The sequence below is a fragment of the Tenebrio molitor genome, chromosome 2 (genome assembly GCF_963966145.1).
Source record: "Tenebrio molitor chromosome 2, icTenMoli1.1, whole genome shotgun sequence".
Lineage (NCBI taxonomy): Eukaryota > Metazoa > Arthropoda > Insecta > Coleoptera > Tenebrionidae > Tenebrio > Tenebrio molitor.
This window is the reverse complement of record NC_091047.1, coordinates 32,118,784-32,146,284: the sequence shown is the minus strand read 5'-3', so window position 1 is coordinate 32,146,284 and position 27,501 is coordinate 32,118,784. Positions and strand designations below refer to the sequence as shown.

At 35.3% G+C, this 27,501-nt stretch overlaps 1 protein-coding gene and 2 long non-coding RNA genes across 3 annotated transcripts; 2 read left to right on the top strand and 1 right to left on the bottom strand.

The window, feature by feature from the left end:
* LOC138123513 (sperm-specific sodium:proton exchanger-like) lies at window positions 1-25,908 on the top strand. Its single transcript, XM_069038271.1, has 14 exons — window positions 1-228; window positions 278-509; window positions 557-859; window positions 913-1,642; window positions 1,685-1,870; window positions 1,923-2,097; window positions 2,148-2,506; window positions 2,588-3,081; window positions 3,128-3,376; window positions 3,500-3,773; window positions 3,831-4,079; window positions 4,130-4,268; window positions 25,487-25,666; window positions 25,717-25,908. The coding sequence occupies exons 1-14, from the start codon at window positions 67-69 to the stop codon at window positions 25,807-25,809; spliced, it is 3,825 nt and encodes a 1,274-aa protein (XP_068894372.1). The 5' UTR covers window positions 1-66; the 3' UTR covers window positions 25,810-25,908.
* On the top strand, window positions 7,864-8,576 carry LOC138123530 (uncharacterized). Its single transcript, XR_011156846.1, has 2 exons — window positions 7,864-8,271; window positions 8,328-8,576. It is a non-coding gene; the product is annotated as an uncharacterized lncRNA (long non-coding RNA).
* On the bottom strand, window positions 22,761-24,083 carry LOC138124467 (uncharacterized). Its single transcript, XR_011157157.1, has 2 exons — window positions 23,838-24,083; window positions 22,761-23,779 (listed from the first exon to the last, which is right to left on the bottom strand). It is a non-coding gene; the product is annotated as an uncharacterized lncRNA (long non-coding RNA).
* Window positions 25,909-27,501: the final 1,593 nt, after the last annotated feature.

The following is a 27,501-nucleotide window of genomic DNA, read 5'->3' as shown; positions in this document are numbered from 1 at the left end:
AAATCTGTTTACACTTTAACTTTCAAATGCCATACTCGCAATAGATTACATTTAAAACAATCCAAAATGTACAAGCTCGGCATATTCATTACCTTCAGTCTAATTAACAAGATAACTTGCGATAAACAAGCGGAAACAGTCAATCTATCTCTGTTGCCCGAGTACCAAAATTTGATGTTTCTCTTCGGTTTCCTTTTCGTTGGTTGTATTATCATATCTATTCTTCTGGTAAGTACTCATGTTCACTTTACTGATTCTTTCGACATTCAAACTCCAGAGGTACGAAGTTGCTATTCCTTACAACGCCTTCATTCTTTTCGTTGGATTCTTGTGGGGAGTCTTAGCCAATAATTATACATTGGTTATGGCAGCGTCTAGCTTTAGAAGAATATCTTCGGAAGAGATTTTGGCCGTGTACGTGCCAGCGATGGTTTACAGCATCGCATTCTGTTTGGATGTTCATATATTTTTAAAAACTCTTCCCCAAATCTTGATCATAGCCATACCCGGTAAAATAGTGGTCATCCAGTAGACAATGTTTCAATATTTATTTCAGTGGCTATATTTACCACTTTCGCTTTTGGAATGATGATGAAACTGCTTGTCGACGTGACGTGGGCAAGCACCATGGGGTTGCTCTTCGGGCTTTACTGTATGCCGATCAACCCTCAGAGGATAGTACATTTTCTCAGGCAAGATACGACACAAACCAAGCACATCGCAGTTCTTCTAGAGGGGGAAGCTGTCATCAGCCTTGTCATCGTGGACATGGTTGATAACTTAATATTGGGCCATTTATATGGTCTTGTGGTCAATTGGTACCAGTACTTATGCTTGATATTACGTTTTATCGTAATAGGTACCTAAATACTAAACGAACTTGAACTAGTAGCCCACCTCTCGTAATTACAGGATTGGGTGTTGGTTATCTCCTAGGACTATTTGGACGCTACCTGCTAAGAAAAGTCTACACAGACCACCTTAGTGTCCTCGTTATAATCTTCGCATTGCCATTTTTCACTCAGGCTATTTCGGAAGTTTACCTTTCTGCGTGTGGAGCCGTATCGGTGCTGGTAGTAGGTATCATGATGGGTATGGAACGCACGGCCCAATCTAAAGAAGTCAACAAGTTGCTGGTCTACATTTGGCAAGTCACGGGAATTATTTTAGACATTATAATGTGTTTTACGGCCGCCTTAGTGACTGTTATTGACGCAATGCCACATCTTCCCATGAATCAGTATACTACAATACTGGTTAGTTATTTATTGTACTACGTTTTACGATTTGTGGGTTTCCTTCTATTCTCGCCCATCATAAGCAGACTCAGCTACGGAATAGACTTCAAAAGTGTGCTGGTATGTGTTTGGGGGGGTATCAAAGGACCTTACACTCTTGAACTTGTGGCACAACTGGTGACAGAAGGACTGATTAAGAATCTATCCACGGCCCAAATAATGTTCGTGCAAATAGTCGGTCTTTATTTACTTTCGGTTGTCATCAATGGGTCAATCACGCGGATTATGCTAAACATCTTGGGTCTCACAGATATATCTACGGCGAGACAGATCAACATGAGTAATTGTATGAGGCACATTTTTACCAAGAGGGAAAGAACAATAGCTATACTGAAAATGGACAGGTAAGAGCAAAGTAGTTTTCCAAAGGAGCTAATCCGAAACAGATTTCTGGCTGACACAAACTGGCCGATGGTGATCGAGGTGACAAACATGAGACATCCTTACAAGTTGGAATTGCAATCAGAGGAAGACGACAGTTTCTTTTTAGGGTATCGATTCGCACATTGTTCAGACTGTAAGAAAGATTTTCCTCAAGAACCCACACAGAAAGAAATGAAAGATATGACCAGGTTATTCATTACAAATTTGTCTTTATTTTGATATTAACAAGTGTTTCCACAGAGAGGCAAAAATGAGAATTCTAAAAGCTAAGAAGATGTCTTATTCGAGACAATATGAAAACGGAATGATGTCCCAGGAGGCGATAAGAATTCTGAGTCAAGCAGTGGAACTCGCCATGGACACAGATGAAGCCGTTATCGAACTAGATGGTTTACAGAAGAGGTTTACCAAAGAGGTTTGTTCTGTAACATTTTCTAAAAGACTTCAACACTCTTTACTTTCTAGAGTTACATTAATCGATTAATACGAAATCGCTTTCAAGTTTTAAGCAAAAATAGAGTGTCCACTGTCAAAACTCCACGAAAATACTGGCGTCGATTGTGTCATCGGATAGTGCTAAACAAGAAATTCGATCGATTCATGCTTGTGATAATATTTTGCGATGTATTCCTTCTCATAATTGACATGGTTTTCCATCGATCATTACTATCGAGAAATATGCTACTCCATGGAAGCGGGGTAGACTACTTTTTTGTGATAACAGAATGTTTCTTTGTTACTTTTTATATAATAGAATGTGTGATGAAAATTATGGCATATTCTTGGATTCATATTTGGTACCACGGCGTACGGACTTATTTTAGGTAAGTAACACCACAATAAAATCTCATCTGTGGAGTTGAGTTGTCGACAGAACGAGAATAAAACATCTTAAACATTTTCAGATCAGTGTGGAACATTATCGATGTCATAGTCATAATAACGACCTTGGTGGACATCTTTTATGACATTACCGACTTAGCTACAAAACGCCACAACTCGGCTGATGACACCGTCTACAAACTCCGTCAAACAGTTGATGGTTTGCAGTTACTCCGCGCCATCCGCCTCTTCCGCATCTGTGAAATATTCTACCCGAAACTCATCAGATATCTAGACACGAGGGTCGATTCGAAAATGGCTTTCACCTACGAACTAGGCAAAAGTTACGCCGCCGGAGAGGCTGAAATTCTGGATATGCTTCCTCACATGATTGACAATAAAGTGATCAGAGAGGAGGTGAAACAAAAGAGCGAGAAGGATAAAGTCCTCGTTACGAAACTGTTGGGTTTGGTGCAAAAAGAGAAGCCGTGGATTGCGATTACGGTCAAGACGAAGCAAGCGATTCGGACTATTCTTAATAGCATGAGAGAGGCAATTTATCAGCTTAGAATGGCGGGTAGGTTTCATAGATAAAGTGAAGGGTAATTGAGAGTTCTTCGCAGGATGGGTCGACGACTACGAAGAGGAGAAGCTAACGAATGAATTAGAAGAATTGTATAAAACAGTCAACGGGATTAAGTCGGTGCAACCTAGTGCTCCGAAAGTGATTTTCAAGGAAGTGGCGTGGATGTCAGGGGATCAGCCTGTTATCGATTTTCTCTTCGAAAATGTTACAGTGAAGAAGTTTGAACCTGGGGACGTGGTCTTCGGGGAGGGACAGGTTGCTGATGGAATCTACATTGTCGTCACAGGTTCAACACAACTCAACACTTTGTAAATTTTAAAAATTCGAAATTGATGCACAAACAATTTTGAAAATATGTTTTCATATTCTTTTATGTAACATTTTCTAGTTTTGACATTGCTTTTTCAAGGTCTTTTTATGATAACATACAAACCCGAAAAAAATGTCATAGACAGTCTACACGAATACGGACGATTGCCTATCGTCGACTATCTCTCTTGCACACAATACGAAGAACCGGTAGTGGATTACATAGTTTCTGGAAATTGCATAGGAGAGCTTAGTACGTTGACTGGAAGATCTTACAATTGCGTCATTACAGCAGATGCACACAGTCAGGTGTACGTATTGAAGGATGGAATAATAAGAAGAGCGATGGAATTAAGTCCCGACCCCATTGTAGGGTCAGTACTTTCAAATTCTCTTAATTAATACATAGGTACTATATTACTTATTGGCAGACTCGAGTGCAGAATTTGGAAAGAAATCAGCATCAGGATTGCCATTTCGTTGCTAATGTCAGTCCCAACCTATCAAAATTTTTCTCAGGACCAAATCAAATACGCTCTGGAGAGATCTTTCATGCCCAACTTGTCCAATTTCAAAATTTTTGCCGTTACCGACATGATACAAGATATCATACTTATAGAGGGCATCGCTGCTGACTATAATAGTAGAGAGAGCTTCATCGCTCCATGCTGTATTCCCAGGTTTTCACTTTTTTACAGAATTTTCGATTTATTAAATGGTGCTGTTACAGAACCGTGCAAAAGCTGATCTTGCCGAAGAGCAGTTTAATGAATATTCCAATCGACGTGGATGCGAAATTGCTCATTATCCCTGAAAAAGACGTCGATGAGTACGATGTGATGATGCTCGCTGAGGAAACTTGCGAAATGGTGAGACAATTAAGAATAGAAGCTTTTATAATGCATTCATTTTTGTAATGACGAACTAACTGGAAGTTTTTTTTGTTAACTTTTTTTACAAAATATATGAAAATTCGACAGTTGACAATGATTTAAAATGTCATATTATTGTCACTGCCAAAATGAATGAATTTCCAAAACGGAGTAAAGCATCAATAAGCACTCAGAAGCAGCCCATTTTAAAGGCTTTCAACAAAATTAAGAAAGAAATTACTCATGGAGACAATGGAAACGTAAATACGTAAAGTACAAAATTGTAGAAGCAGTGGCGAATGTTTTTTCGGTAAATCCTAATCTAAAATAAAACTCCTCCTAAGTGCTGCACAGGCTTCAGTCCCAGAAGTATGTATAGAATTTTAAATGAAGGACAAGAACAAGGCTTACGGGAAACTTTAGCATCCATGACATATCCCCAATTATTGTTAATTTGGTTAAAGATTCGGATTCGGACTTGGAAAACAGCGACGATGACGAGGATGAGTAGCAAAATGCAAAATTATTTCATTGTTACGTTCAACTGCCTTTTCGTATTTGTTTAGTGCAACTTTGCTTTTTTCTTCAAAATAATTAAACACATTTAATTTCACTATACTTTGAATTGGACCAGTTTTGACAGAACAAATGACGTGACCCATTACCTAACTTTTTAAAAGCCCAAATTCGCGGTAAAAAGATGTGTTCACAAGACAAAAGTTACTAAATTTAGTAACTCTAGTTCGTCATTACAAAAGTGAATTGATTATACATAAAGTCCATTCAAAAATAAAAAACCACCACTTGTTGCTTTAGGTTGGTAAAATTTAAAAAACCCTAGGTAGATATTTTTTCATACTATGTTGGTAACTATAAATTATGACAAAATAAAATCATGCAAAATAAAATTCAATTGCTTTGCATTTCGTTCATATTTTTATTAGCAGCACGTTTCATTTATTTATTGATTCTTATTCTTTTTACTTAAACATGCCCATAAAAACAAGACACTTAATAAACATTTAACCTCAAAGTTACAAGTCTCACCAAATTTTACACTAGACAGCGTTGCCGATAGTAATTAATAATAATGGATAATGCGACGTTGGTGATTTTTGAATGGATCGTGAGATCAACAATTATTTAGATCAAAGAAGGTTTTGACATTCTGGCCGTATGTCGACAGATGTCTGGAATGCTTGGAAGCAAGGCGATCTTCATTTACCAGGCCATGACACTGACCAAAGACAGTGTGCTATGGAATGGCCTACCTCAGTCTGGCAACATTGCTTCACCAACATTTGGTGAAAAAATTCGAAATCCACTAAACCTGTCATTGAATTTGCATTTGTCAAATATGAGTGATCTAATTTTGCGACTGTTCAAAAATGCATTATCGCATTGTAATATACAGTTTAAATCCACCTTGGGGACAGAAAAATAACGGTGCTCATTACTGATAATATTTCAGATGTTCTGCTGTGTTCCGGGCTGTTGAAACTGTTTGGTTATAAACTAACGCAAGGTGGGCATTTCCAATTTAAATATAACAATTTTGTTCTCCCCATTGCCTAAATCCCACTCCATTTCTTGTAACTTGCTTCCCAGTCTCATTTCAATATTCCTCTTTAAAGCCAAAAGATTTTCCCCAGTGATTGTGTGGTCATTACTAATTTTGATTATTTCTTCCCAAAATGTAATTTCTTCGTAATTAGAAGTTATTGGCACCGCGTTTGGTAGAAGTCAATTCATTTTGTCTCCATTTATACCTGTTCCTCTAAAATATTTAGCACAAGCATGGCTGCTTTTGCGATTTCTTCACTTTTAGATTTTTAAAATCTTTTTCCAAATTGGGTTCGTTTCCTCATTTGATGGAAACTTAAATACAGGTACCTACGTAATTTGAAGAAGAAGGCGCATAATTTGAGTTGCAATTTGGTACCCAACACTTAAAAGGCGCTTTTAATTCAGTTTGACGAATTTCACCAAGGACTTGTCAAAATTTATTTTAAATGTCGCATTGGTTTCAAAAATTTACGAACATCGTAGGTCATGGAATGGCCTACCAGAGAATGTGGCAACGTAGCCAGTGTCCTGGCCTGTAACTTTAGACCGCCTTGATGGAAGCACTGAAGTATAATCCGTCGTCCGCGCCGATAATAACAAGTCGTGCCATTCAATGTGAAATGGCCACCAGAGGCACTTGGATCAGTTGGATCGCGAATGAATGGAAACTGTAATAACTACGGAAGGTTTACAACTAGAATAAATGTCAACCGTTAATTCGTCATTGATTATCAAAATAACATAAATGCAATAAGAACTTCAATAATAATTGGTGCAAATCATTTTGTAATATCAATTTGTGTTCGCGAGAAACAGCTAGACCTATACTCTCTGAGCTAGACATAGAAAGGGTTTGAAACTCGAATAAATATCAACCGTCATTGATTGTCAAAATAACATAAATACAATAAGAACTTCAATCGCAATAATGCAAATCATTTTGTGACTGGCGGACCAAAATAATACGGTGAAATCATCATCTTCTGGGAATAATAGGAAAAATATTTTAAAAAATCCATCCTCATTGGATTTTAAAATAAGAACGTTGTTAATTGACCAATCGCGTGTACAGTTGGCTTCAAAAAAACGGGAAATTAAATTTGACCTAATGTGAATTGGAAATTTAATTTGTCAATTTATGTCAATTTGTGTCTGTTTGACAGTAGTATTTCTGACACATAAGTGCAGTTTTTTAACCTAAATTCTAAAAGGTCGTTTCAAACTATAAAAATTTAATAAAATCTGACGGAAGTTTTTCTGACAGTTCCCGTTTTTCTTGAAGCCAACCGTAGATATAAAATTACCTTAAAAAATTATACAGCGTGATCAACAAGGACTGAAGCTGTTGGCAGTAAATGACAGCAAAATATTCTCAAAGTATGAAATTTTTTTGTGCGTCAGTGTTGGCACCCGCTGCAAGTTGTGAATGTTAAAAAATTTAGGTTATGTTACGAGTTGGTAGTTTTAAAACACGATACGTACTATGGCGGACAATAAATTTAGGCCGGCAAATTTCTGACATTTCAAAAAAGTCAATGCAAGCGACCATTTATTGTCATTATGACTGATGTGTCAGTTTGTCAAACTGAAGGTTTTCAAGCTGTTTGGCGTTTCCTTCGCCTTTTTCGTAACTTACAGATCATGACGCACTATAATAACTGATTTGTAGTAGCACTTCTCTCTGGTGCACGCTTCTTTTCCCAATTTTAATTTTGATTATCGCTGTCACGATGACAAGAATGACAAAAATCGAAAATGGGGTTAGTTGAACATAATGCCAGCTTCACATTTTGATGTCAACTCAATGACAGGCCGGCCTAAATTTATTGTCCGCCATAGTACAAAACGACTAAAAACAGTATAAAATGTAATTAGCGGTACTTAATAATGGCCCACTGTTTCGATATTCATAAAAGCGACAGGCAGTGCCCGCATGCCCCTCCTGAGAAACAGAAACATGTTTTATGCGTTATTATTTTCGAGCTGAAAGTTTGCGGGATGTGCAGGGATTAGATCCGGGAAAATTTGTAACAAAGAACTTTTGATGCGTGTGTTTTACAGCTTGACCAGAATAGCTTGGCGCCTAAGATGCGCCGACTAGGAAACGAGCGAGTGTCTGTAAGACAAGGATGTGGCTACGGTTGTAGGTGCGGTACACTCAACGAAGCAAATCTGCTCAAAACAGCCCGGACATGCTGTTCACTTGAAGCTTGAAGCGCTGATTTTAGCCCGATTGTACACGATCTGAACACTTCCAGACACAACAAACAAGTGCGCTCCGCTAGTGGGCGGGACTTCAGTCCACTGCGTCACTAGGCAAGCTGTTCTGGTCGACCTGTACATAAGAATCACGCCTGTTTGGAGTGAAAGCTTTCGCACTGACTTTCGAGGGTTTTGTTCCATTCTACCTCGAACATTCTCAACTACATCTTCTGTAAGTGTAGATGTTCTACCAGTAGGTTTTGCCTTTTTCACATCACCTGTTTGTAGGTAACGTTGCACCAATCTCGTGCAATGCTGCCTAAACGCGACTAAGGTACCGGGCCGCCCAAGGTATCAAACTGGCTCGGGGAACATTTGTTGAAATTGGTGCAATGTATCGTCCGTGCTCTGTGGAATACTGCCAACCGTTAGCAGCATCAAAATTTCCAGTCCGAAAGTACGCCATACCAATAAAAATGTCTTGCTCTAGTGTAAAAACCATTTTCATTAATAAATTGATACAAAAATGACACTTGATTTTGAAGTTTAAATTTGCCCGTCAAAATTGACAACTGAAAATGTAATGCTACCAACTTCACTGAAATTTTCATCATGTTGTCATTGTTGCCAACATCTTCAGTCCTTGTTGATCACTCTGTATTAGTAACTATCGAAACAAATTTGATTGTTATAACATAATAATTGAATATGATATGAAAGAGAATGAAAAAGTTCTTAGATTTTATTAAATTTTTATAGTTTGAAACGACCTTTTAGAATTTAGGTTAAAAAACTGCACTTATGTGTCAGAAATACTACTGTCAAACAGACACAAATTGACATAAATAGACAAATTAAATTTCCAATTCATATTGGGTCAAATTTCATTTCCCGTTTTTTTTGAAGCCAACTGTATTATACTATACGAAAAATCTGACACTGTCAAAATAATAATCGCCCCTTATCTAAGTAATTGTTGATCGCTCCGTATATTATAACACACGCTTAAAAAGAGACAAACTTAAAACAATAATTAGCCTGCGCATGAAAGTTTCGGTAGCAGAGAATAACATACTGAAGAACAAAAAAAGCAGCACCCGGAAAAAACTGTTGTTTGTATAGATTTGTTTATTTTTATACAGGGTTGCGATTATGTATGGAACCGGCTCCGTCCTGCTAAAATGGTTTAAGCTAGAACCCTGCAATTTTCAACAGACTTAGGACTCATTGAAAGCTACTTTTCAAGTGTTTTAAAATATTTTTTTATAGAGAAGTTTTCAAAATACAAAGCCAACTTGATTTTTTTTAAATGGGAACAAGGGTTAAATGGAGCATCCTTAAAAACCATATTTTATTTAGAATTAAATGATATAATACAGAGCGCCCAGAAATGTGGTAACAACTTTTACACAAAGTGTCACAAGATGGCACTTTCGAAAAGCCAAATTTGTTCAATTTTGCAACATTCAATTTTTGAGTCTTTTCAAATCATTTTTTGACATTTCGTTGTCTAAAAAATGGATTTAACCACAGACAATTAAACTATAGTAAGACACTTCAATCCCATATAATAATGTTGGAATAGCTTCGACGATGCTGCTCCGCACGCATTTGGCCAAAACACTCCGTCGTATTTATTTCTAAAATTTCGATTATTACCGTTGTATTTAAAACAGTCAAAAAATATTTGTCAAATGTGACACTTTTCTGAAAAAAATAAAAATGTACTTATTAAAGATCACAGAACTTAAAGATATGTATAAGACTTTCTGTGAATAAAAAGGTAGGAATTAGTGCCATTTATTAAATGAAAGTAATTACAATAGCCAACGTTTTCAGTATTGAGAAATTGTCAATAAGAAAACAATAAAGAAAGGAAAAAAATAACATTTTCTACTTTTTGGACAATTTGTGAATCTGCTACGTAATTTAGAAAGGTAAAAACTTAAGTGGTGAAACTGACTTCTTAATAAAGTTATACTTTCAGTTTGAATTCTAGACAAAAAGAAACCCAACAATAGTGTGTGCGTGTGTGCCCCCGGTACCTATTCTTTTAAGGAGCATGTCAAGTTAAAATTGAAACTAAAATACACAGTGGGCCGAAAAAAACGCTACAAATTTTGTTCGTTCATATCTTCCTGAGTTATTAAGTTTTTTAAATGATTAATATACCAGTGAAAAACCCAATATTTATAGAAAAGATGAAGGCCTCTTGCTGTGCAGAGATAGTACTAACTCAAAAGTTGTGCGTCATACTCATAACATAAAGACATGCAAAAATTCTGGTTTTGAAGATTACCTATCTCAATTATGAGTTTCCAGATATGGTTCAATATGCCCTCCATTTTTATTAGCTGTCATTTGTAATCGTCTTTGCCCGTCCCCAATTGCAGAAGCTACATATTTGTCTCTGAGGTAGCTAATTCCAGCATTCCGTTATTCGTTCAGGAGCCTTCAGCTCAAGGTATATGATTGTTTGTGCCGCTCGGTGCGATGTTGATGTTGCTCCGTCTATCACTAGTGAAGACGATTGCAAATGGTAGCTAATAAAAATGGGGATTATATTGAACCATACCTGTAAAACTTATAATTGAGAAAATTTTTGCATGTCTTCATGTTGTGACGCACAATTTTTGAGTTCTGGACAACAACAGGGCTTGATCTTTTCTACAAATATTGAGCTTTTCACTGGTATATTACTCATTAAGAACAGATAATAACTGAAGAAAATATGAGCGTACAAAATTGGTACCGTTTTTATCGACCCACTATGTATATATGTATAACAGAAGAGTTGTGTTTTGTATTGCCAAAATTTACGATCTAAGTGTATTTTTGAATAAAAGAAGTATTGGAAAGAAATTACGTATCGCCTTAGAACGAAACATAATTTTCATGATTTATACAGGGTTATTCACGAGAGGGGTACTTCTGAATTTTTATTTTGGCGCAACCAACAATACCAATGGCAGTAACTACTAAATCAAATGCGTTATTTCTTTTAAATTAGAAATCAAAGTAAGTTGGATAGATTTGTGAGAAATGTCAGATTGGCAGATAACCTGTATTTAATCAAAATTCAACAAATAAATTAGCAAATTAAGTTAATGTAAAAGGTGTTCGAAGTGTCTACCATCGGCTTCTAAACATCCGCAGCGGTGACAGAATTCTTTCCACACTATTCATAAATGAGGACATGTCAGCCTTTTCGTCGTTATTATAAAAACACATTTTTCGAATTAACAAACATTTCTAAGAGCCATCGTGGATTCAGTTATAATTATTTTCAAAATTTGAAATCAAGATATTGTTACAATGTTTATAATGGGTTGCGGTAAAAAGAAATTCAGAAATACCTCTCTCGTGAATAACCCTGTATGTAAAAGCCATTTTCTGGAACTTAAAACAAAATTGTTGGATGCATCAATCAATTTGATCATCTATTAAAAAAAAACTGCAGGACGTAAGAAGAGAATTTAAAAAAAAAATCGTCAAAGACATGTTACTTACGAAGAAAATGGGGATTTTCAGAATATTTAATTTTAGTTTTCGTTCTAGTTTTTAATTTAATTCATTTATTGTTAATTTTTCTTATAAATTAATAAAACGTTGTGCATTTTAAAGACATTTTACATTTGAAATTAAGGATGAACTGGAGTAACATTGAAAAATGGCGAAATTTGCTTAAAATTGGTACAATAGTCCTTTCATCCGTTCTAAAGTACTGTGCCAAATTTAAAAAAAAATGGTCCAGGAATTTTAAAGTTATTACCTTTTAAAGTTTCGGGATATTTTACACGTGTTCTTATGAGAAATCGAGCATAAAAATTGATAAAAAACATATTTCAAAAAGGCCAATTTTTCTTAAATTTTTCACACATAAAGTATCGATATCGTAGAATTTTCTAATGAATTTACAAAAAAAGTTGGTCGAGGATTTTCCTTGTAATCGCTAATTATATGTGGAAAAACACGCTTTTTGAGGTTATGTATCTGTTTTAATTTCAATAAAAGTGAACAAAATGCATATAATTGACGTCGGTATGCAACATTACACTCATATCGCACGTTTTACTACAGTATAACAGAAATCAATGAAAATTGAAATTCAGTGTGCTTCTGTTTACTTTCACGTACAGTATTAGTCAAAAGATTGTAAAATCACATGTAAGTAATTATCTAAATATCAAGAAAATAAACACAAAATTTACTTGCTTTACTCATTACAATTCGTTTCCAAAAATTAAAAACTATTTTTTCAAATATTGATTTCTCGTAATAAACGTTTCATAGCATTATAAGACTTCCGCAACTTTTTGCTGAGAATGTTACTCCAGTTCATCCTTAATATTAAATGAGGACAAAATTATTAAGTTAAACAACTCCATCAAGCATGCTTTATACAATTAGTTTGGCCAATTGCTCGAGCCGCGCTGGAATCGTGTTTCCAAAAATTGGGTAGCAATGCGACGTCTTACTATAGTTTAATTCTCTGTGGATTTAACTGTAGAGCAAAGGATAAACATAGTTAAATGGTTTTACATGGCAAGAGATGGTAGAACAGAAAATGGGACTATTTTAATTGTCCAGGAGTCCAGGAGAAATTTAGGCACAATTATAACCTCGGACCATCCACTCGTAGAGCAATTTTAAAAATTGTAACCAAATTCGAAACCATTGGAGAAGTGACAAATGAATATAAAAAAGCTGGAAACCCAACACGATTGTACATTTTGAAAATTGCGCTGAAGTGCACGATTTGAATTTGAATTTTCTAAAGGTTCAGTCAACAAAATTATTTAAAAAAATGGGTTAAAATGTTACACTCCGCGGCTGCTTCATCCTTTAAATGAAGATGATTCAGACCGGCTATTACAGTTTTGCGAAACATTTCCGACATTGCTTACTGAAGAGGAAAATCCTAATAATTTACTAGATCGCATCCTGTGGACTAATGAGGCTAAATTTCATTTAAATGGACGCATCAATCGCCACAATTATGTTTTTCTTCAAACGTCCGTAAATTATGACATTATCCTGCTGCATTGATAATGCTAAAGTGTCACTTTATTGTCATGGCATCTAACGAGCTGACGAGCGGCAGATAAAAGCTATTTATGTAACCAGTTAGGAAATGCGTTATTTTGTGTAACGAGTGAAATATTTGCGGGACGAGCGCAGCGAGATCCCGCAAAATCACACGAGTTACACAAAATTGCATTTCCTAAAGTGTTACAAACAAGATTTTTTCTAATTTTGACAAAAAAAAGTTTCTTCAAACGTTAAACGAAGTAATGAATTTCATTAATAATAAATTATTATTGTGTTAAAATATCAAGTAGGTAAGTAGGCACGGTTATTTTGCTTAAAAACAAAAAATATGACAGTGTCAAATTGATGATACAATAAATTTTTCCTAACCAGTTAGGAAAGATTTTACTTTTCGTAACCAGTTACGAAAAGTGTGACGTTTCCCAACGTCAATTAATTTTGAAAAGTGTCACTTTATATGTCAAAATTAGAAAAAGTTATTATCTCCGCTGAGGGCGTCCGTGAAGTTATTATCTCCGCTGATGAGCGGCAGTAAAGTAAACTAGCTAAATCATTTGAAATTCCTACCTGGTTTCTTAACATGTCTTAAATAATTTGTTATGAAGGTTTGAAGAAAAAATAGTATATGTTATTCGGAGCAAAAATGGTTTTATGTGCTTTGGCTGGTTTGTCTGCCTCACTGCGTTCGGCAGCCAATCTACCAGCCGCAGCACATAAAACTTCATTTTTGCTCCTCATCATAACATAATATACTATTATTATGCTAGCGAAAACCCTCACATAACGATGGAAAAAAAACTTTAATACTCCAGGAATCAATGTGTGGATTGGAATTTGGTCGGGTGGAATAATTGGTCCATACTTCATTGAAGAAAATATAACAGGAGATATTTATTTAAATTTGTTACAAGAAAAAGTAATGTCTGCTATTCAAAATAGGTGTCCCCCGGACATAATATTTCAGCAAGATGGAGCATCACCTCACTATGCCAGACAAGTGCAAGAATTTTTGGATGATGTTTTTCCGGATGTTTGGATTGGTCGTAGGGGCTCAATTGAATGGCCAGCCAGGTCTTGTGATATGACTCCACTTGATTTTTCAGTTTGGGTAATCTCTAAAGACTTGGTTTATTTGGATGGTCCAAAACCCATATACCGGGTGTAGAATTGGTTTACGAGACATAGGATTTTCCATGTAAAAATAAAGAGTTTCAATTATTGGCTCCCCTAATAATTTTATGCCAAAATAGTTAAAATAAAAGTTAGAGAGAATTAAAAATACTGTCTAATTCCACTCTTTGTTTTTTTCTAACATCTTCTGGTACTGAAAGAAAAGCAAGAAAGGAGTTAACACAAAAATACCTAAAAGTAGCACTAGCCACGAAATTTGACTTTTAAAATACTATGTATTTGTCGGATGGTTTCTCTATTATTTAATTGTCTTTTGATTTGCCTTTCAAATGAAGTCGTACAGGACTATAGGATGAATGAAAAGGTGTCTTCCATTAAATGCTCAAACTTCTCTACAATTCTTCCAATTGTTTCTGTGGCAGAAATTGATCGGTCTGGGAAACCTGAAGCAAATCTTGCTTGGAAGTTGCTTAAAAAAGATCCTCCATAATAACATTTAAAGAAAGAAATACAATTTCATGCTTAGTAGTACTTTTGACTGTTTTTGTGTCAACTTCTTTCTTGCCGTTCTTTCAGTACCACAAGATGTTAGAAAAAAAGTAAGACTGAAATTAGACAGTAATTTTAATTCTCTCCAACTTTCATTTTAACTATTTTGCCGTAAAATTATTAGGGGAGCCAATAATTGAAACTCTTTATTTTTACATGTAAAATCCTATGTCTCGTAAACCCATTCTACACCCGGTATGTAGTACTTCTATATTGCCAGTAAAAGAGAGAAACACCGGGAAAACATTACGGTATAGCTAGATATCGCTATCTCAAATCTCTCGGTACCGAAGTTGTAATACGCATGCCTCTCAGACCTCTTCTAAACGAGTCAGAGATGTTTATACTTTCTGTCTCTGTAAAAAGTGTCATCTTGCGGGACCAATCGAAAAGCTTGCACATTTCTGGGCGCTCTGTAGGTTTGGTGATTTCTTCGACAGATTCTTATAAATGTTTTTAACAAATGTGAAACATACCTATTGTTCAAATATTAATTGAAATATTTTATTAAATTTTCGTTGCTTCGTTTAGTTTTGTCATTTTAGTTTCATTGAAAGCATTTATAGCAAGGTGTGTGATATCAAATTTTAAGAATACAAAACTTAGAAAACAATTACTGTATACCTAACTGAATGATAAAGTTTCAAATATCAAACTTATGTTAATATTCTCGATCAGATGTTTCGGTGAGAAATGAAATAATCGATCTGCGACATTCTCTACTGCCATAGGTTTGGTTTTCTCTAATTTTCGACGGATTTTAATGTTGCTTCATTTGCGTGTTTTCATTTTATTTTAATTAAGTTTTAATTTTTTTTCTAAAATTCTGTCGAACAAATCACTAAACCTATTTTACCATTTAATTCTAAAAAAAAATAGCTTTTTAATTATGCCCCATTTAACCCATGTTCCGATTTTAAAAAAATCAAGTTGGCTTTCTATTTTGAAAACTTATGGATATTTTTTTTGGGTTTTTAATTTGATAAGTATAGTTTGTTTCAATTCTAAATTTCCACCACCTGTTGGATTATGTTGGCAAAATAAAAATATTTTTTAATTGGGGATTCTTAATAATAATAACCAAAGTTGGCAATATAATTATTTCACAAACATGATTCCAAACATTAAAATTAGTTCATACGTTTATTTTGCTTTTAGAATTTGATTTTCTACCTACTTACTTGCTGCATTTTAAAAAAGGTTTTCGTTCTTTTCCTTTATTCTAAAATTTTGAGTTGCAAAAACGGAAATTGACAGATAACTTAACAAATACAATCTGACGCATTTTTCACCACAGTGTTGCCGGTTGTATTTCCGACGTAGAATGCAGTGTTGGTGAAAATTTAGAATTAAGACAGACTTTAGCTTTTAATGAGTCGTAAGTGTATTTAAAATTTTAGGGTTCTAGCGTAAACTATTTTAGCAGGACGGAGCCGGTTCCATACATAATCGCAACCCTGTATCAATTTGCTAGTATAAAGTGTCTATAAAAGAACGTACTACAGGGTGATTTTGAAAGTTGTGCAGATATTTTAATCACGAGCTACTGGCTCCATGTAGAACTCGGAAAAAATGTTTAAAAAATTCTATGTCAAAAAATAACATTATATTTATTTTTTGAGCTACAATTTTTTTTAATTGCTTTTAGTCTTCTACGTTGTCAAACAACCTCGTAGGTAAAATTTCGGCACATTTTAAAAATACACCCTGTATATCATATTTTATAAAACGTACACCAATGCGGTTTCCTTGTTTTAAAGCATATTTCCTATAGGTTGCTTCGCATTGGCGTACATGTTATACAGTGAGTTTTTTTTAAGACTTTTATCGTTCGTTTGCACAATTTCCAATTTTCGTGGTTTTTGGACACTCGTTTTTCTTGCGTTTTTTTTTTCGGTCGTTCGTGTGATATGGCGGCGTGCGTTCGATTTCGTGTCGTTACGTTCACGTTTTCGGAATTCAATGGATCGTGGGTCTCCACGAACTTACGTAAGAAGTAATCAGCGTTGTCTTTGGTCACTTTGCGGGCCCATAACCTGATGTGCGTAGGTCCGGGAAGGTGTTCGGGAGCGTGCGAGTGCTGGTGAACGACTAGTTTATTCAGAGTACAGATGCGCATGTGTGTATGTGATAACATGAATTTGACATATTCAACAAATTCAAAAACTATCTAACATTTTTCGAAACGGATTGCAGATATTGATTTTATACGCCATTAGCCACATTCTGATGAAAAAATTTGGTCATAATTTTTTTTGAAAAACAGTCTTTTATAAATAAAGTAAATTTTTCGACAAATCAACTCTGTAAATTTTATAAATTTTTCTCAATTCTTAAGGATCATTTTGCCACCGGCGGTAAAAGATGAATCACCCTGTATAATCTGTTTCAAAGTCAAAAATCCACCACCTGTTGAAATATGTTGGCAGAAACAAAGAAATCCCTAGAATAAATTTCATTTTTTTGGGTTGGCTCAACGTCCCGCCAAAATTTGACATCGAACTGTTGAGTTTATTACGTAACACAAAATAATTGTTATGTAGCTACCATATCATACCTTTTGAGTGAAATAATAAAATGAGAATAAAAAACACGATGAACTACGACCAAAACGACTGTCAATAGTTTTCTTTCATAACCCCACTTTTTCCGACACTTGCAAACACACTAAAAACAAAAGTTGGCGACGTTGTCGGTTGTATTTTCGAGGTAGAATGCAGTGTTGGTGGATTTTTGATTTTGAAACAAATTATACAGGGTGAGCAACAATAACTGTTTCAGTTGGCAAAAAAAAAAAATTACATACAATTTTCAAGACTGTGAATTGTACCTATTTCAGTTTGTTTTATTGACATTATTGACAGCTGGTATACATTTCAAATTTAAAACTTGGTTTTTGTAATCTTTTATTAATAAAATGGTTTTCTCGTTGGAACATGACATAAAAGTCACCAAAAATCACCAGAATTTATTGCCAACTCAATCAGTACTTGTTGCTCACCCGGTAGTTTATTTTTTAATCAAAGAACCACAACAGCGCAATTTACACCCAAAATAGAGCTGACAACATTGTACACTTTTGACATAGGGTGAAAAATCTCATCATTTAAAAATTGAGGTTATTAGAGATATTAGTAGCGCAGCATGTTAATAAAGTTAATAACAACTAATTTGAGAGTTTAATAAATGTCTTACTTTGCGAGGTATTTTTAATAACACGTTCAAATTTTAGCTGCGAGTTTGCGTACTATCAAGGACATTAAAAATGACAAACGTTGGCTGGTATAGCCAATAGATATCATTAAATTCCCTAAATTTAGTAAAATTTTATATTTACAAACCTAAATCAACAGGTCGTGGTTCTTTGATTAAAAAATAGACTCTAGCTCGTTTTGCAAAGTGTTACTATGACTATGACAACGCTGTGAAGAAAATCCGTTTTAATTTGGACAGATTTTGTAAGTACAGTTAATTTCAAAATTATAGAGTACACCTAATTTTCTACAGTGTAAAATGCACTTACATTTTTTGTCAAAGATCAATGTCAATTTTGACAAACAAAATGCCTAATCTAACCGAATACCTACGCGAAAGTGGTCATTCTTTCCAAATTAGAAGAAGGGTAGTCGATCCGGAGGGTAGCCCAATATTATAACATCGCGAAGAGCACTGTGTAGAGAGGATAAAACAAACAATATTATGGTGCTCTAAAATATTAGCAACATTTATGTTGTCAAACTTACCTAACCTATATCATGGTCAGCTCCATTAAACCATCCCAATTTCCCTAAATTAACGAGATTTCAAAGAATGCCGTGGAGTGCGGTCAACTAACCCCCCTCTATCTAATTTCACAAGGACAACAATTAACAGCTAACTTTCAAAAATGTAAGATGTAATGTAAGATTTTCACTTACTTTTGAGTTTAAAATGAGCAAAAAGAAGAGTTTTGTTTGTGGAAACATTAATAAACCATTAAAATTTAAATTTACATTTAAAATTTACGGCCAAAAGTACATAATGTATGTACAGTGGCGGCCATTAATTTGGAAACACCGGCCTAATCTAGTTTACTGGATATTTCTAATATTTGGTAGTGTAAGCGTTATGTCATGAAGTCATGTCACCCATGTCATCGTTGAGAGTGACAATAGTATATTGTATATCAAGAGTTGAAAATGAAAGATTTCAAACGAGTGTGAAATCGAATTTTCAACACGTGGTATACACGATATTTTTCCGACGACCACAAAAAAAAAACGCTAATATTCGGCATCCCTTCAAACTTCAAATATTATTCGACAGAGCTGCGGACAAAATAATTATGCCGTTGCGCGGAGATAGACATCGTTAATCATCGGCCCGTGTACAATATAAAAACACACAGCTGTCGGCCAATCAGATTTCTCAAATTTTTCATTGTACACGGTTAGGATGTTCGTTCGTGTTCGTGTTGAAATCGTTTGCAATTTTAAATTTTCACTAAGGAAAAACCGTGTGAAATGTGCCATATTTCACAGTGGTCGTCTGAAAACAATTTTACAATAGAAAAATCTTGGTGTTTCCAAATTAATGGCCGCCACTGTACACTTGCTTTCAAAACTTTCGCGTACACATTCAAAATCAAGTAACGACGATTTTGCAAAATTTAAGCAGTGTGAACGGGTAATTTTGAACTTAGGTTAAAGATGACATTGACAGCAATTTAAAAAAATATGATTTATCTTCTACTCACGATCCCTTCTTGTTCCCACCTACCTCTTCTTTACTTATTAGTTGTAGAACAGTGCTTTTATTTAGCCCATTATGAGTAGCAACACTTCTAATTTGGAAAGCATCAAAACTTTGCCTTGCTCTGTCAGTCTAGCCATTTTGACTTTTCAAAAGTTTAAATGTCAGTTGATTAATTACAACCCTGATTTAATACAGCGAAAAATAGGTGTACGGGAAAGTTTTGAAATCAAGTGTACATCAGATTCCTTTTACAAGAATCAGGGTTTTATTACGTTCTGACACGATCTTTCAGCTCAGATGCTGTAGAGGCTACTTTTTCGCACGTAAGACTAAGAGGTGGTTTCTAATGATGCTACGGATGCTAGAACAGCTGAGTATGCAATGCGCCAAATTTTGCGCTGTGACATTGTCAAAGCATCGAAATTCTCGACAGAAAATATAAATTGCAAGAATACAAAATTTAATTAGTAGAGATAGAACCAATAACTTTGAAGATTTGTTAATACCATTGGAAATACGAATTCAAATTCAAGCATTCCGTCAAATTACTCTCCCTGTCGAAAACATTTCTTCGGCATCAGTGGTTTTTTTAGCAGGATACTCGTACATTTAAAATAATTATATGACAAAGGGTGAGATAACCGCTTTTGAATTCAAAACTAACCGCCAATGAAAGCTATAGAATTACCGGCGTTCGGTACCGTCGGCGACCGCTTGGGGGCGTGGGTGAAAGTCGACAGGGGATGAACGGCCATGTTTTTTTTTCTGGAGGGCACTTTTTTCTTGACCGCAGAGTAGTACAGAAGTACCGTGTATTTTTTCTGTGTCCTAATTGTGCGATTTTAGTTGTTTTTTTTTTATTGAACTGTGCTAAATGTTGCTGTCCAACTTCTGTTTTGAACTAGGTATGTGTTTGGGGTACTAAAATTAATTCTGCTTCGCGCGAAATGTAGTTTAACAATAATAAGACACAAATGGGTCGCACGTGGGTTTCCACCATGTTTTACAAAATCCACATTTATCTCGACCATCCCCATGTATTATGTTTTTAACATTATAAGCTTGCGAAGGAGCGTAAGGCAGCCTGGTTCTAGTTTTGCTAAATTTATAAAATTGACGGATCACGTTTTCCTTTTGTTGTCAAAGCAGGTTTTACAATTCACTAATTTTCCTAAAAGAAAATGACTCCAAGTTTTAGCGTGGGTCTGTGGCTTTCACTTTTTATCAGCGCACTCCCTCACTTTGATCCCCTTTCTAATTATTCCGAGTGACGCTTTTGGTGTAACAAGTATTTATTTATTGCTTAACATTTTTAATCAAAATTGGAAAGTTTCCACTTTCCATCCCGGTAGCAACCAATTGGGTTTATATTTCAGGCATCTGCGCGGGCTTTTTCCTTATCCAGGGATCTTCTACATTTAGGTATTTTCATCATTTAGTCCTGGGGCGCCCTCCAAGGGGGCCCCCCCTTGTCGATGATCCGGCTCTAATAGGCTAGGGTCGACTGGACTGTGTTTTTTGTTTTATTGTTATGTATGTGTTATTGGTTGTTACCACTTTTCCATCCCAAACTGAAAGTGTTCTTAGATTTCTCCGTCAACAAAGTTTTGTCGCGGTTTCGTTTACATTTTCCAGTTGCTGTAAATGTCAATTCTTCCTTATCGCGAGGGTCTCTCTCTGTTTGAGGGGTTTAGTTGCTCCTAACATCCAATCGTTGAACACGACCCCGCGGCCCCTCGTTTAACATGTTGTGCCCCAAGAGAGACCCGAAAACCATAACGCTTGGCGGGGCTTGCTGAATGCTGGTCCGCAACGTCGCTCATGGTGTAAGTTGAATCCGAGTTCCTTGGCACAGAACTTCCGGAATGGTAATCTGTTCTCGAAGTTTGTGGTACTTGACAAGCGTCGTTTGTTTTTGCTCTGAAATAGTCATATTCAATTCAACCGATGAACTTAGAGTACCTCAATTTGTTGACTTAACGTAAAGCAGTTAGGATTTTTCCCCTTAGCACTAAATCACGGGTAGGCGGGAAATGCTAAAGTCGTAAGGATAGGTACCACAGACCTCCGGACCACCCAAGCCACTCACTCCTTCTATAGCGTATCTGCCGTATTTTGTAAATTAACTTGGAAAAGAAAAAAAGAACATGCTGAAGTTCTCGCCTAGTGCCCGCTCTCGCTCGAACGGTCCGAAGTAACTGTTTTGTTCGTAATGTACATGGCCCTCCTGTTTTTTTCTGAATTTGAATTATGTTGTTTATGAAATCAGTTTTGCTCAATTCTCACTAACTGTCCCGTCCACGTTGTCACTTCGGACTTGTTCGTATTTTCAGGAGAGGTTTTAGCGGAGCCTCATTCGGGGGTCTGGGAGAATGGCCAGAGCTCACCATTTTCCTAGAGTTCTAAATGAGTAGTCTTCTCACATTTGAGGAGACTTAGGTGCCCTCTCCCGAGACGTTTTATTATTCATGAATCCCGGCGTTAACTAAAATCATAACTTTGAATAAATAGCTGGTTTTAATTATTGTGTTGTTTTATTTGCACTCTTCTGTGTGGTTCACAAACCCTGTTGGGACGAATCTGGTAATGTTCAATTTGTATAAAAAAAAAACACAACGTAGGGAAATTAACGAGGTACGATCACGCGCTCTTGGCCATTTTTGAATTTCGCGGGTGTTATTTTCATTGCGTATGTTGGTAAAAAAAAAATGAGATGGACGCCTGGTGGGAAATTTGAATTACCCACTTGGTTCATCACAAGGGTTTTAACGTATCTAGTAGTGGAAAAAATAGTATATAAACCACGGTGAAGAAGTCCCTTATAGCCTTCGCGCCTTAGAACCCTCGGCACGCCTCGAGCTCTAATCTTGGCGCTCTGGCTAGAATCATCAACTTCTTCACCTTGGTGTGGGATCGCTGCCATAACCCAAAAGATTTTACCGCTTTTGTAAGTAGAGAAAACTTGTCAACAGATTAGTAATACCGAGCGATCATTTAAAAAATAAATCGAGTTTGCTTTGGAGCCTATGCTATAGCATGGGTTGCCATAGGTAACACGCCGACTCGATTAATTATTTAATTGATCGCACCGTATTTTGTATCCACATATACAGGGTCTCTATAAATGATTGTCGGGTCCAGCCAGCCATGGAAACTTGTCAAATTTTGAATGTGCCGCTTTGTTGGGCAAATAATGAATGTCACATTTTCAGGTTAGGTTGTTGGCTTTTAACCAGAGACAAGTTTCAACTGTGCTTTACTCTTGCTAACATTAATGTATTTATTATTTAATATCAACACCAACAGGGGAACAATTATTGCCCCCATCGTACCGCCACACACTGTACAGGAATTGGTATGAGAACAAATCCAAACAGATAAATATTGAGAACACCTTGTCCCTGTATACCAAAATACAATACTTGATACTGCCTTTTTGTCTGGTTTAGTGCTTTCACATTTCTTGTTTTATGCTAGTGGTAAATACGACCTAGACTGAATTGTCGAATATGGTATTGACTCCCATTTTTTTTCCAATATAAATAACAGTGTTTTTCATAACAAATAAGTCTTACTGGTTTTTCAATAAAATCAAATGTATTCAACAACATAATTTACAACACTAAATAACGATAACAAATAGGTATTTTTTTTATAAAATAGATTGATGATGTCCCCCATTAACTTCTAAACACTTGACAATTCTTCATTTATTTTCAAAAATATTTTGCAGCATTTCTTAGTTAAAGGTACAGCAACACTGCTATCCACAGTTCCACACACCAATTTTCAAAACATGTAAAGGAGTCTCTACAAATTGGTGTGGATTCTCAGCACTCCAAATTATGAAATTGAGATGATTTTCAAACTGAATACATTATTAAACACAACTTTGATAATCTACAGGTTGGAGTTCTTGTACAACACTAATTTTATAAAGATGCAGTTGTAGCCTATTTTTAATGATTTTGTGACAAGTGCATCGTGGTACACCAGATTGTTGAGATAAACAGGCTATGGATATCTGTAGTCTTTTCCACCATTTCTTTCAAATCCTCGAGTATTTCATCAGATACTGGTGGTTGTCCTAATGATTTACCCTTGCTAATTGTTCTGATTGTTAAAAATCTGTTCACAATGTTGTTCAGATATTTTGATGGAATTCATTTTTACAAACAGATAATTCCCCATTACTAAACCTTCCATTTCGAAAGTAAAAAACAACAATGAACGTGTTCTGTTCAACAGAATAAACCATTGTAAAGAAAATAAAGCTAAAATAAAACATAAAACATTAAAGCATAACCTCACAAATTTTGCCAGTGTATTTACCTCTAAAAGCGGACGTACTTGCAATTTTTATTGAAAAATACAGATTTTTGGTGTATATTAACTGTGATTAACTGCGATAAAACGAATATAAGGAACCAAAACTCGACTGACAAGCGCAAACGAAACGTCATTCACTAATGTCAGAAGTGACCGTGAAAACGAACTAGAATTTGGCATCGGTTTCAAAAAAGCGGAACAGTAAATTTTTTTTCCAAGGCTGGCTTGACCAGACAATCATTTATAGAGACCCTGTAGAACAAAACACAATGTTCTGATGTTCCATTCACACAGATGCAGTCTGTAACATTGTTGTAAAGGACACAGTGAAGCCAGTTTTAGACAATATTTGTTTGGACACAACTGATACAGTTAAAAAAAAGCTACGTTCATAACAAGCAAATGAGCAGGAAAATTTTAAAATTGTAATCGTTTTCATAGTGTTTGTCTTTTGTGTTGAATTTCTGTTAATTTAGTTGAATTTAAATGGGCATCATTCAATAGAAGAAAAATAACTTTCTTTTTATTTGTAAATTTTTGTGTTTTTATGTGTTAATTTTTATGAACTAAACGTTTTTCTTTATAAATGATAATATCTCAACAATGATTACGTTTTTGATGCCAAGAAGCCTCATTACCAATATTGTTGCTGTTATACTGGATTACCTACTTTTTTTGAATCCAGACCGTTCAATTTGCCATAACACGATTACCTAAACTCGGTACCCTTGTCATTTGCAACAGCATTTTTTTCATATTTCTGAACCAAATAAAGGCACCAAGGGATCAGAAAATCATAGTTTGGGTTGAATATTTTCCATATAAGTACAGTTTTAAAGTAATTTCAAATGACTAATGCCATAAAAGCGCTGTTGCAAATGACAAGTGTGTCTTTGTAACCTGTACCGAGATTACCTATACGTCAACTTTTTTCAAATGCCGTTAATTTAACATCACACTATTAATTGTTTCCACATGTGTGTATAATTGTTCAAAAATTTCCGACAGTCACATTTCAACATTTTGACAATTAAATTTCAAAAATAATTAAGAAAAAATCTACTGGAGGTCACTATATGACCTCACGTCACACGAATTTCACAGAATCAATTTTTCATGTGAATTGGGACGGCCATAATCATAGGTTTAATGGAGCTGGCCATGCCTACATAAAAATATGACGTCCACATTTCAAAAAGGCATCTTCACATGTGGAAAAAACTGTAATAAATCGACTTCTTGATTTTTGAGGTGTACTCGATAATTTTGAAATTAACTGTTTTACAATGTACAATGTACAAGTTTCTTGATTAAACCTTATTTATTCACTTCAGCTTTCAATATGTCACATTAAGACAGGAGAATGATTTAGTTAGTTTACTTGACAGGCGCTCCTCAGCGGAGATAATAACTTCACGGACGCTGGTCAGCTCGTTAGATGCCATGACAATAAAGTGACATTTTAGCATTATCAATGCAGCAGTATAATGTCATAATTTACGGACGTTTGAAGAAAAACTATAGTATTCTACTCGCGGGTAATGGCTGTTACTCTCTATTAAATTACGTCATCAACCTCATGAGTATGAGTAATAGCCATCATTGAATAATATACTATTATTTTATTCCACTAATGGATTAATTTTTATTAGATTGCCACTGGATCTTCCTCGAAATGTCTTCAGCACGTGATTCAGCATCGAACCAAGAACCGTAGGAGAAACAAAACGAAAGGACTGTCAAGTGCCACAAGTCGAATGTCTCGTCCAAAGCGTATGACTAGTTTAGGATCGTCGGTTCGCACCATTCTTAGCACAACCACTACAATTTCGGTAAAAATTCAATGGCAAAGAATTTTTATTTCTAACATTTTTTTCAATAGGAGCCGGAACATGGAGTAATATATTACGCAAGCAAAACATCCGACGTAATTAGTTTAAATATGAGAGATGAAGAACAGGAAAAGAAGAGCTAGGTTATTACAACGGATCAAAGCAAAAATAACTTATTATTTATCCACTTTTATTTAGTGTGTTGATGTTATTGATTAAGAAAAACACTGTTGTTGACTGTAGTAATGTTTATAATTTGAGGTTAGTTATCATAAACAACAATTTGCGGTTAAGTATAATTCAAAGTACAGAGTGTCGATAAATGATTGTGGGATCGAAGTAGGCTTTGAAACTTGGCCGACTCTTTCACCAGAAATCGAATAATGATCTACGATACGTAACCCTCAGAACAAATTGGTTTTACTAGTTTGACAAAATTGCTGTTTTACAAAAAATAATGAAATGCATTATTGATAGGTCTCAACAAATTACGTACCTATTTATTGAACACTTAAAAAGAATGTAAATAACATAAGTGATTCAGTTAAAAAAGTAACAATGAAAATTAAAGAAATGGCTCGAAGTGTCCTCCATTTTGCTCTGAACATCTTCTTACTCTCACTTTCTTGTTTTAAAAAATATTTTGTAACATCTTCTGTTCATTGATGTTATGACAACAGTTGGTCTGTCGTTTGCACACTGCGTTTTTCAAGTAGTCGAACGCAGAAAAGTCTAAGGATGTTCAGTCAGGTGAACAGATTATTCTGAAAACAATTACAATAATTTATGCAGCTTTCAGGATCATTAAGGAGGAGCTATTGTACAGTTGTTACTTTGTATGGATGTAAATGTTCCCCTTTAACAATTTTATGACATGTAGTGCGAGGTATACAATTAGAGACAAGGAATTTCGGTCATCACTGTCAATATAGGTACTGTCAAAAAATGTAAAATAGGCTTTACATTAACCTCAGTGATTGATATGCGATTGACGTGAATAGAAAATAAATTTCAAAAATTGACTTTTGAATGTCACGTTGACAATAAAGAGTGATTTACATCGTAATTTTTTGAAGTGACTGAAAAATGATGTCCGAAATTACGTGTCCCTCACTGTACCAGTGTGAAGAGACAGTCTATAGTTCATTTTTTAATGCTGCAGAAAAAGTCAGGCAGCCCAATATACAGTTATCAATGCGGCCTAGATACCTTAGATTAATTTATAATTGAAATGGATCCACAATGCCGCTAAAAATTCTGTTTGTCAAAATCTCCGTCAGTCTGAGAAGGTTTTGACACTTGATAATAATTTTTTTCTTCAAACGTCCGTAAATTATGACCTTATACTGCTGCATTGATAATGCTAAAGTGTCACTTCATTGTAATGGCATCTAACGAACTGACCAGCGTCCGTGAAGTTATTATCTCCGCTGAGGAGCGGCTGTGAAGTAAACTATTCCTACCTCAAATTGTAACGAATTCGTGCTGAATGTGAGATATTGAAAGCTGAAGTGAATAAATAAGGTTTATTCAAGGAACTTGTACATTACTGCAAAACGTACTTACAAAATCTATCCAAATTAAAACGGGTTGACAGACGGATAATTATTTCGGATTTTGCTCACAGAGTTGTTTATACTAGTCATAGTAACGCTCTGCAAAACGAGCTATATTAATTTTTTGTAATACCTAGTTGTTAAAGGTGGCTTTCCGGATTGTTTGTCACCATGTAAACAACCTCATAACGGCCGGAGTCCGTTAAGGGTGTCCGTTATGAGAGGGAGCGGCCGTTATGAATGACTAAATAACTATAGCAACGTAGATCTAAACTTTAT

What these genes read in the sequence shown, in the direction of transcription:
- LOC138123513 (XM_069038271.1), top strand. Translation starts at nt 67, where the DNA reads ATGTACAAGCTCGGCATATTCATTACCTTCAGTCTAATTAACAAGATA. An exon ending in GAAATGAAAGATATGACCAG is followed by an intron (nt 1,871 to 1,922) that starts GTTATTCATTAC and finishes GTGTTTCCACAG; the next exon opens with AGAGGCAAAAATGAGAATTC. An exon ending in TTATCAGCTTAGAATGGCGG is followed by an intron (nt 3,082 to 3,127) that starts GTAGGTTTCATA and finishes AGTTCTTCGCAG; the next exon opens with GATGGGTCGACGACTACGAA.